Source organism: Quercus lobata, chromosome 11 (genome assembly GCF_001633185.2).
Source record: "Quercus lobata isolate SW786 chromosome 11, ValleyOak3.0 Primary Assembly, whole genome shotgun sequence".
NCBI lineage: Eukaryota > Viridiplantae > Streptophyta > Magnoliopsida > Fagales > Fagaceae > Quercus > Quercus lobata.
In genome coordinates, this window is record NC_044914.1 from 51,962,715 (window position 1) to 51,973,107 (window position 10,393).

The 10,393-nt window shown below is 39.4% G+C and overlaps 2 protein-coding genes across 2 annotated transcripts; both read right to left on the reverse strand.

Moving 5' to 3' along the window:
* Positions 1-2,101: 2,101 nt before the first annotated feature.
* On the reverse strand, positions 2,102-4,086 carry LOC115967112. The gene is made up of 3 exons (XM_031086192.1): positions 3,959-4,086; positions 2,618-2,900; positions 2,102-2,461 (listed from the first exon to the last, which is right to left on the reverse strand). The coding sequence occupies exons 1-3, from the start codon at positions 4,084-4,086 to the stop codon at positions 2,102-2,104; spliced, it is 771 nt and encodes a 256-aa protein (XP_030942052.1).
* Positions 4,087-8,306: 4,220 nt separating this feature from the next.
* Positions 8,307-9,906, reverse strand: LOC115967113 (probable (S)-N-methylcoclaurine 3'-hydroxylase isozyme 2). Its single transcript, XM_031086193.1, has 2 exons — positions 9,013-9,906; positions 8,307-8,912 (listed from the first exon to the last, which is right to left on the reverse strand). The coding sequence occupies exons 1-2, from the start codon at positions 9,904-9,906 to the stop codon at positions 8,307-8,309; spliced, it is 1,500 nt and encodes a 499-aa protein (XP_030942053.1).
* Positions 9,907-10,393: the final 487 nt, after the last annotated feature.

The window sequence follows — 10,393 nt, forward strand, 5'->3', positions numbered from 1 at the left end:
AGCGAATGGCCAAGGGCTAGATAGAGGATTAAGGACTCCTCCCGGTTGGTGTATGTTTGGTGCGAATTTTTAAAACTAGTCGCACTTCCTTGCATATTCTTGTGCCTCATTTTGCATACCACCAATAGCCTTGAGTGATGGCTCTGTGTGCCAAAGATTTACCTCCAATATGGCTTCCACAAATCCCCTCATGTAACTCCTCAAGGAGTAATTCTGTTGACTCGGGATGAATGCATAGCAGATACGGCCTAGAGAAGGAGCGTTTATATAGTTTCCAATCCTCGGATAGCCAGAATCGAGGAGCCTTTCTTTGTACTTTGTCAGCTTCGGATTTCTCCTTGGGTAGGATATCCTCCTTCAAGAATAGTACTATAGGGTCCATCCAGCTAGGCCATACTCTAACTTGGTGAACCTAGATCACCTCTCTCTTCACCTCTGTGGGCTTGTACAAATCCTTTACGAGGATGATCCAGGGCAGGCTCTGGTCGAGGAGGTGGCAAGTGTGGCCAGGGAATCAGTATGTGTGTTTCCACTTCTAGGGATATGCGATAGGTTGAAAGATTCGAACCTTGATTGCAAGTGTCTAACTTGACTTAAGTACCATTGCATTCTTTCATCTCTTGCTTTGAATTCTCCTTTCAATTGGTTGACGACCAATCTTGAGTCCAAGAACATCTCTACTGCCTTTCCGCCCATTTTTCGAACCATGGCCATCCCATTAGTAGAGCCTCATATTCAACTTCGTTATTTGTGGCCTAGAAGTCCAGCCTCAGTGACTTCTTAATAGTGATTTTTTCGGGGGATACTAGAACTAGCTCCACTCCGGACCCCTTCTAATTTGCTACACCATTGACGTATACTTTCCAGGATAAGGGATCTTGTTGGAAGATCATGCCAACCAATTTTCCATCCATGTTTTGCTTTTCTGCTTCTACTTCCAATAGAGATTCAGCAAACTCGGCTACCAGATTTGCGAGGACTTGACCCTTGATAGAGGTACGAGGCATGTATTTGATGTCAAAAGCCTCTAGGATCGTCCCCCATTTAGCAATCTTCCCTATGTAATCAGCACTTCGGAGTAGAGCTCTGAGCGGAAGCTGAGTTAGGACGACCACAGTATGTGCCTGGAAGTAATGGGGGAGTTCACGTGTCGCATGTACCATCGCCAAAACGACTTTCTCCAGTGGCAGATAACGGACCTCGACCTCATGTAGTAACTTGCTCACATAATAGACTGGCATTTGTATGCCGCCACCAACTCGTATCAAGACCAAGCTTACGGCATGGAGGGCCATAGCAATATAAGCGAATAGGACCTCATTCACCTCAGGACTGGATATGATTGGTGGCCGAGCGAGATAATCCTTAAGCTGTTGGAAGGCTAAGGCACACTCCTTGGTCCACTCAAATCCTTTCCACTTATTCATCAATAGGAAGAAGGGTCTGCACCTATCCGCTGATCGAGAGATGAAGCGGTTTAAGGCAGCAATCATTCTGGTCAGCTTTTGGACTTCCTTGGGATTTCGAGGTGGTTGTAAATTGTTGATTTCCTTAATCTGATCAAGGTTAATTTCAATTCCGCAATGAGTAACCATGTAGCCTAGAAATTTACCCGATCCCACACCAAAAGAGCATTTCAAAGCGTTAAGGCGCAACTTATGCTTCCTCAGAATTTCAAAAATGTTCCCGAGGTCTCCTACGTGCTCGGATACCACCTTACTCTTCACTACCATATTGTCTATATAGACCTCAATACTCTTGCCAAACTGTGGTTCAAACATTCTAGTCATCATCTTTTGATAGGTAGACCTTGCATATATTTTTCAAACCGAATGGCATCACTTTGTAGTGGTAGTTCCCAATAGGGGTGAAAAAAGCTGTCTTTTCCTGATCGCCCAGGGCTAGGTATCTGGTGGTACCCTTGGAAGGCATCCAAGAAGCTCATCCGAGGATGGCCTACGGTTGCGTCCACCAGCTGGCCTATCCTAGACATTGGGAAGGGATCCTTTGGGCAGGCCTTATTTAAATTTGTGAAGTCTACACACACTCGCCATTTCCCACTCTTCTTCTTCACCACCACAGTATTGGCCAGCCACTTAGGCTAAAAAACCTCCTTGATAGCCCCTGCCTGCTTGAGCCTTTTCACTTCATCTCTGATGGCGTTAAAGTGATCCTTGGATGAGCATCGAGGTGGTTGCTTCTTGGGAGTGACAGATGGATTAACATTTAGATGGTGGCAGATGAAGCTCAGATCCACCCTCGGGGCTTCGTAAGCGCTCCATGCGAACATATCAACATTTTTCCTAAGAAACTCTATCAGCTCTTCCTTCTCTAGAGGAGGCAGCTGAGCCCCAATCTGAAAGAATTTCTCCAAATCATCACCAACGACGACCGTTTTCAAGTCTTCACATTTCGCCTCCTCGGCCAATCCATTGACAAGCAACACCGGAGCTCTTAATTGCTATAAACCCCTTTCAGCAAAGGCTGAGGACTCAACTTCGGGCTATCGTGAGATTGCGGCCACCAGGCACTGCATAACCATGGATTGACTCCCAATAATCTCTTCAATTTGGCCCTCCGACAGATATTTCACCTTCTAATACAAGGTGAAAGAGACGGTCCCCAGTGCATGAAGCCAAGGCCTCGCCACAATGGTCGTGTAGGGGGAATAATCATCCACTACGATGAAGTCCACCTCCACCACTTCTGAACTGGCCTGCACCGGTAGTCTAATCTGGCCCCTCGAAATGAGAACCTTCCCATCAAAACTCACAAAGGGTGAGTCGTAGGTAGTTAAGTCCCCGGGTCCCAAGTTCAGCCCCTTGTATAGGTCGAGGTATATAATCTCAGCACCACTGCCTTGGTCCACTATCACCCTCTTCACATCATATCCCCCAATCCTGAGCGTAACCACCAAAGTGTCATCGTGGGGCTATATGGTTCCAACCTTATCCTCATCCAAAAAGCTTAACGCTAGCTGGATGTTCACTTTAGCCCTCTTCGGCCTCGAACTGGTGTCCTAGATGGACAGCCGAGCCACAGACATCACTCTGAAGGGGTAAGAACCGGTCCTCCCAAGAGTGGCAAAGATGACATTTATCGTGCCCAATGGGGGTCTTGAAGAAGCATCTCTCTCGGGTTCCAAGCCGATCTGGCTCTTCTGGCCAAAGGAATGATGCAAGAGCTGCTTCAACTTTCCCTCTCGGACCAATTGGTCTAAATGGTCCACAAATTTCGTAGTCTTCTATAGTATGTCCCTGGTCTTAGTGATATTGGCAATAGAGGTTCTAATTACGCTTCATGGGGTTTCCTATCATCTTGTTTGGCCATTTAAAGAATGACTCATTCTTAATCTTCTTCAGAACTTGATGCACTGGCTCCCGGAACACCGCGTTAACTGCCTGAGCATTGACAGACCCTAACTGCCTAGCATAGTCTCTCCGAGGCGATTGTTGTTGTATCGGTCCGACTTTAAATCCCTCCTCTCCTAAGGGATAACCTTATCATTTCCTTTCCCCTACTACTGGTCTTCCTCAACCCTTTTATATTTGTCAATCTAGTCTATGAGCTGGCGCATGCTGGTGACAAGTTTTCCTGTTAAAGACTTCCTTAAGCCGTGCTCGGTTAGGAGGCCGACCTTGAAAGTACTGATAGCCACGTCATCAAAGTCACCGTCTATCTCATTATACATCTCCTAGTATTGGTCTGAGTACGTCTTCAGGGTCTCCCTTTCTCGCATGGACAAAGATAGTAGGGAATCCAGGGGCCGAGGAACCTTGCTACAAGTGATAAAATGAGAGCCAAATGCCTGGGTGAGCTCCTTGAGGGAACGTATGGAACCCGCCCTTAAACCATCGAACCATCTCATTGCCACGAGTTCCAGATTGAAGGGGAACACCTTGCACATCAAGGCTTTGTCCCTAGAATGGAAAACCATTCTTTGGTTGAAATGGCTCACTGTTCCACAGGGTTTGTTCGACCATTATAGATGGTGAATGTTGGCTGGTTGAACCGCCGAGGAAGTCTTACCCCTTCAATCTTGCGCGTGAAAGGTGATCTGGAAACTTGGTTCAATGCCTTGCTCATAGCGTCATTTCCTAGGCCTTTGCAAGGCGGGCTCTTATACCTACGTTTGTGATGATGCTCCTTATCGTAGGAGAAAGACTCGTTTGGTGGGGTCCTTAACCTTCTTCTATAACTAGCATCCTCTCCATCATCAGAGGAAACGTCAGGGTTTGAGGTGGCTCACTCTCGTCGTGCATAGCGCAGCTCCCTCTTTAGATGGTCGATTTCCCTTTGCATGGCTCTGTTATGTTGCTCCTGAGAGATACAACTTCCAACTTGAGAGTGGCTTTTACTTGTATGCGTAGTATGCACGCTGCCTTCTCGATCTCTCCTATGCTCAAGGTTAGTGAAAGGATTTTCATGTTGGGATGTCATGGATTTTGCTTGGTGTGGACCTGAACCTACCATAGTTGACCGTTGTCTTCACTATCACATAAGTTCTTCCCACAGACAACACCAATTGTAGGGGGAATACGTTTTGCAGCCCAAACCCAAGATGTATGGGATTTTGACCCAGTAAGCCCAGTACAATAAATTTGTAGATAGTGGGTCAAAGAACTAGGCCTTAATGAATTGGACAACGGCTAATATGGATTTAAATGATGATCAAACAAAAACAAGAAGCACTGATTTGAATCAATTCACTATCCGAGGAGGTAAGCCTTTATATAAACCAACTAGACTGAATACAAGTATAATTTTGATGGCTACAATGTTCTCTTTCTCTTTTTCCGGTCCCTTCCTCATGGATGGTCTTTTACATTATATAGTTCCCTTTGGACTATCTTGATCTTACACTTATTAGTCATTTGAGCCCCTATTTGAGTACTTATCCCATCAGACACCCTCTTTAGCTTTCTGTGAGTTATGGTAGTTAAGGCAGCACTGTTCAGAGGTCTTCTTCACATAAATGCGGCCAGAAAAGTAGCTGCAGTGCATTCAATGCGGTGGTAATAGCTTTCCCTTAAATATTTTTGGATTCCCCTCCTTGTATGGTCATGATGCATGTCCCTATCATTGGAGTTTCATGAAAGGTCACTTTAATCATTGGAATACATATTTGAGTTGTACTTATCGTATCCGAGGAGATATTCCTCCTCGGACAACCTTCCCATTTGTATCTTGCTCATTAAATCCTGAGCTTGAACCGTTTATTACCATTTGTTTCTCCTCGGACTACTCACGCTCTCAACTAAGGCCCAATATATAATTTTGGGCCCTTAATCCTACAAGTAAAAAGAAACTGACTTTTTAAGTAAATGTCAAACACAACCTTAATATCACAAATTTTATTGACTTAAAGCAAATAAACACTAAACAAATTATGAATATGAATTCTGAAACTTGTATTCATTCTAATTAAACCATATTTTATTTTTCTATAAAAATCTGTTTCTGGCCTTTTTATTGATTCATCTCTTTTTTCTTCTTGATAAAAAACTGAAATTTCATTAAAATGAACTAAAAAGAATTACATCAATGGAGAGAGCATATTCTACATAATAAATCCAAGTAATATACTGTCTCTTTAGGTATTATATATGCTTATTAATTAATTTAACGAGTTAGATATATCATTATGCTTATCTCATTTATCCAAAAATAAAAACATGTCTCATTGAAGAAAACAATGAAGCCGAGTGTCGTCATTTCTGTAGGGCTCCATGGCATGGTGCAATTATCATTTATCACTACATTGCTCAACTTGTGTTTTTTCTTTTTTCGTTTTTTATAGAAGAAGCGTGCTTTTATTCCATTGATCAACTCACTCTTTCTTTTTTTTTAAGCTAAGAATATTGTTTTGACTGCCTTTATTATGCGCTTTATTTTATATGTATTTATTTTTTTTTTTGATCGATTTATATTTATTTTAAGTGTTGTTGATAACCATATTTGAGATTTCTTTTTGGAAAAAAAAAAAAAAACAGTGACATTTTTTATGCATGTAGCAGAGCTGTAATGACACAAGTGGTGCCTTATCTACTCCTTTTGTTGAGTCTATTTACTCAACCTACAAAATCATTGTTGAAAAGAATCAGAACTATGGTCTTCTTTATTGCATTCACCTTTTTCCCCCTTTGAAGTAATTCCAGGAAGGAAATGAGAAATTGTAGTTCGTAGGCACAAAAAAAAAAATAAATAAATAAAAATTGACAACAAAATTATAGGTTGAGTTGGGGGGCGTTTGGATTTGGGTAAGATAATGTTTGGGTTAAAAATGAGTTGTCTTAAACAGGCCGCAAGTAAGTAGAGTCAATTAGATTACAAGTTGGGTTAATTGGGTTATGTATTATCTAAACTCTGAACTCCAGAATGCAAATGATTTCTATTTTCATCAATGCAATATGAACGAACCAAACTTTGGCAAATTAGTAAGTCGACATACGTTCCTAAATATATATATATATATATATATATTTATATATAAAAAAAAAAAGACATATTTTCTTGCTCTAAACTCTAAAGACACTGCAAGTAGTGCTCTTTTTAGGGAGAAAATGGACTTTTGTCATTTTAAAAAAAAAATATCCAACAAAATGATCAATGTCTGAAACTAATTATGACAAATATGGACTTAGAAAGGGAAAAAAAAAAAAAAAAAATTGGAACTTAGTTCTATGTAAAGTACTCGAGTTGCACTTGAATTTTTTCAAGGAACTCAAGTTCCATGAACTCGAGTACTTCACATGGAACTCGAGTTCCAAAAAAAATAAAAATAAAATAAGTTCACTATAGCTCAATTGTCCAAAAATCGAGTTTTAAATTGAAACTTGATTTTTAGAAAATTAAGTTTCAAAAGAGGAGCATTTCCTTAAATAATTTCAGATATAAGGTATTTTGTTGAATATTTAAAAAAAAAAATGGCAAAAGTCTATTTTCTCCCTCTTTTCAGAGTTCAAAAATACAGATTATTATTATTTTAGTATAAAGGGAAAGCAAATGTACGTAGAAAACGGTGAAGCTGGGTGCCATAATATATTCTTATTTTAGTATATGGCAATGATGGCATGGTGCAATTATCACTACATGGCTTTATTACACACTGATCCACTCCCTATTTTTTATTGACAAAACTAAGAATATTTATTGAGCGTCTTTACCATGTGCTTTATTTTTATTTATGATGACCAACCTTGAGATTTTTCATGTTGCAAAAAATGTCCTTTACATGGCTTAAGCCACCAAACTACCTCCCCTTTACGGAAATTAATTATTTAACATATATGCTATATTAAACTCTCAATTATTAGGGAATCTTTAAGGTGTTGTTTTAGCATTACTCATCGACCAGATTTCAAGACTATTTCTCCTATTGCATTCCTTCTTCAGTTCTTCTTTTATTTATTTATTCAAGTGGAATTGGGAAGGAAATGAAGAAACACTACTGAAGCCAAAGTGTCACCATTTCTGTAGGGCTCTCTGGGCATCAACGGCACTATTATCTCAAAACTGGACAAAGGATTGCTGTGTTTTTTTTTAAAAAAAAAATAGCAATGATCACTACATGGCTCAACTTTGCGTCTTGCATTTCACTCCCAGTATTTCTTTATCTACAAATTAACCTAAGAATATTTTTTTCAGTGCCTTCATCATGGTGCTTTTTTTTATTAATTATTAGTGCTGTTGTAATAGAAATAGATATAGGATGGATTGGGATTCACAATTTAAACTTTTCAAGAGATTCTAATCAAGAAACTATTCACTCCTTTTGTTGATCTATATATGTGATCCTCTTAACTAATACAAATAAATTATTCTGGGTCCGGTGCGAAGTAAGAAGAAATCAAGGTTTGCACGACTTGTCAAAAGTCCAAGGAAGTATCTGTGTCTCAATTTTAAGTTAAGGGGGAAAGGAATCAATGAAATTTTTTTGTGGGCGGATAATTAGAGAGTGTTGGAATTTGAATCCTAAATATCTCAGTTTAAAACACTAAAAAATGTCAATCAATTGAATTACATGACTCTTGTAAATCAATGACTTTCAAGACAAAGTAGAATATACAATAGTAGAGTTGGGCAAATTCTTACTTGAAGAATAACTATGAAAATTATTGTTGCAAGAACAATTAGTAAAAACTAATTTTTCACAATACATGATACACAACTCCTTAGTTTAAGGACAATAATTGTCTTACACTCCCTATATTCACCATTCTAGCAATAATAGCACACACAAAAAAAAGTACATAAACACACTTATCTTAACATCTAAAAGAACACAAGAGACGGTATATATACAACTATTTTCTTCCTTTAGGAATAAGTTGTAGGGGTTGCTTCTTCCGCAATGTTAGGGAGAAATGATCATTCATGTCTAGCTCAGTTGAATTCATATTGCCTGGAAGAAACCAATCAAATGAGTGAAGCAGTAATGCCAAAATAAATCGAACTTGCTTAATAGCCAAAGGTTGTCCAGGGCAAATTTTCCTTCCTGCTCCAAAAGGCATATAGTCAAAATTATTTCCCTTAATATCCAAGCATGAGTCAAGAAACCGCTCAGGTTTGAAGCTCAATGGATCATTCCAAATCATAGGATCTCGACCAATTGCCCATACGTTAACCAAAACTTGAGAGTTTTTAGGCACTGTATAGCCCATCACTTGGCATGTTTGCAAGGCACGGTGAGGAAGGAGTAGTGGTCCTAGAGGGTGCAATCTAAGCGTCTCTTTGACACAAGCTTCTAGGTAAGGAAGATGGGCTAAATGAGATTCTTTCACGATGTCTGTACCAATTCCACGTTCAAGTTCATCATGGAGTTTATCCATGACATTTTGATTTTTCATCAGTTCTGCCATTGCCCATTCAATTACAATGCTAGTTGAGACAGTACCAGCCATAAGTAGCTCCTATACATGGGGACAAACATTTTTTTTTTATCACGTGAAAGTTTTAGAAATACATAGGTACAAAACCAAGCTTTGAGAGAGAGAGAGAGAGAGAGCATACCATAATCAATTGATTGATCTGATCATTTGTGTGCCCATCTTTAATCAAAGTATCCAAAACATCTCCATGAACTAAAATAGCACTCTCTTGCTTTTGTCTTTTTTTTATAATATCCTCCCAAATGGCAATAAATTTTTCAATTAATTTATCACGTTTCTTTTGTATACCTTGAAAATCCAATGCACCCAATATAGGATACAAATTTGATAAATCAGGAGTAATCATCAACTCTGCCATTTCATCTATAAATTTCCTTAACTCTTTGCCCATTCCATTACCGTCAAAGTCCAAAAAGTCCATTGAAAATATCACATTACTCAAGATATTAGTAACAGTAATATAGACTGTCCCTCCAAGATTCACTATCTCACCTTCCTTAGAACCCAGAAAACTCACCAACTCCCTCACCTTCTTCTCTCTTATGTGTTTTTGAGATTCCAATACTTTCGCTGAAAAAAGGTCAGCTTTACAGATAGTCCTTAAGGACCTCCAATGATCGTTGCACTCAGGGGCACCTCCAATTGAGAAGTTGAGTTTTGGGTTTATGATTGGAGAGGCATGTGTAACATAGCGGCCTGACAATATTCGGTCATGGGTCTTAAGAATTTCGCTTGCTGCGGCTGGTGATGATGCAATGATGTTAAGTTGGGTGCCAAGCCGTAGAGACATGAGTGGACCATGGGTTCTAGCTAAGTTGGCAAGTATGGAATGGAGATCCCTTCCCATTTGGAAAATGTTTCCAACAATAGGCCATGCAAATGGACCTGGTGGGAGTGGTGGATTTTTAGACAGTTTGTGCTTGTAATAATAAAGATAAGAGAGAGTTGCTAGAAGGAGAAGGAGACTGAAGAAAAACAGGTAGTCAATCTCCCTCACTATTGCCTTTTGATCCATAGTTTTGGTGAGAAACTAAAGCTGTATATGGTAATTGTGAACTTTGTTATCGCTCAAAATTATAGGTGAGAAAGATCATTTTTATTAGGGTTTATTTATAAGTGAGAGAATCTGTTTGAGTTTGTTCTTTGTTGCTCCACATCCACTCGTTTTAGAAAGAAATGGCAATCGGGTGGGGCAGGGTAGGTTCGAAGGATGGAGTCTTCGCTCCCACCCCGCATAGTTTTGTCTTACCCCATTCCTGTCCCGTCTCACCCCGCATGACGAGGAAAATTTTTTTGCCTTATCCCCATCCCACCATGTAAAACTCTACTTCTTGTTAATTTGCCCACAACTATTGCAATTGTTTTCAATAAAACCTGTTTCGTTAATAAAAATATACTTGAAATTAAAAATAAACTTATCTCATCAAATCAAACTAATTTTTAGCAAAAATTGAATAATATTATTAAGTGTTTAACAAGACAATGTCACAACAAAAACAAAA

Coding starts and splice junctions, on each gene's coding strand:
- LOC115967112 (XM_031086192.1), bottom strand. CDS start 4,086: ATGAGCAAGGCATTGAACCAAGTTTCCAGATCACCTTTCACGCGCAAG. Junction 2,901..3,958: donor CGAACAAACCCTGTGGAACA/GTGAGCCATTTC, acceptor GGTTACGCTCAG/GATTGGGGGATATGATGTGA. Junction 2,462..2,617: donor GGCTTCATGCACTGGGGACC/GTCTCTTTCACC, acceptor AGGGGTTTATAG/CAATTAAGAGCTCCGGTGTT.
- LOC115967113 (XM_031086193.1), bottom strand. CDS start 9,906: ATGGATCAAAAGGCAATAGTGAGGGAGATTGACTACCTGTTTTTCTTC. Junction 8,913..9,012: donor AGATCAATCAATTGATTATG/GTATGCTCTCTC, acceptor CCCCATGTATAG/GAGCTACTTATGGCTGGTAC.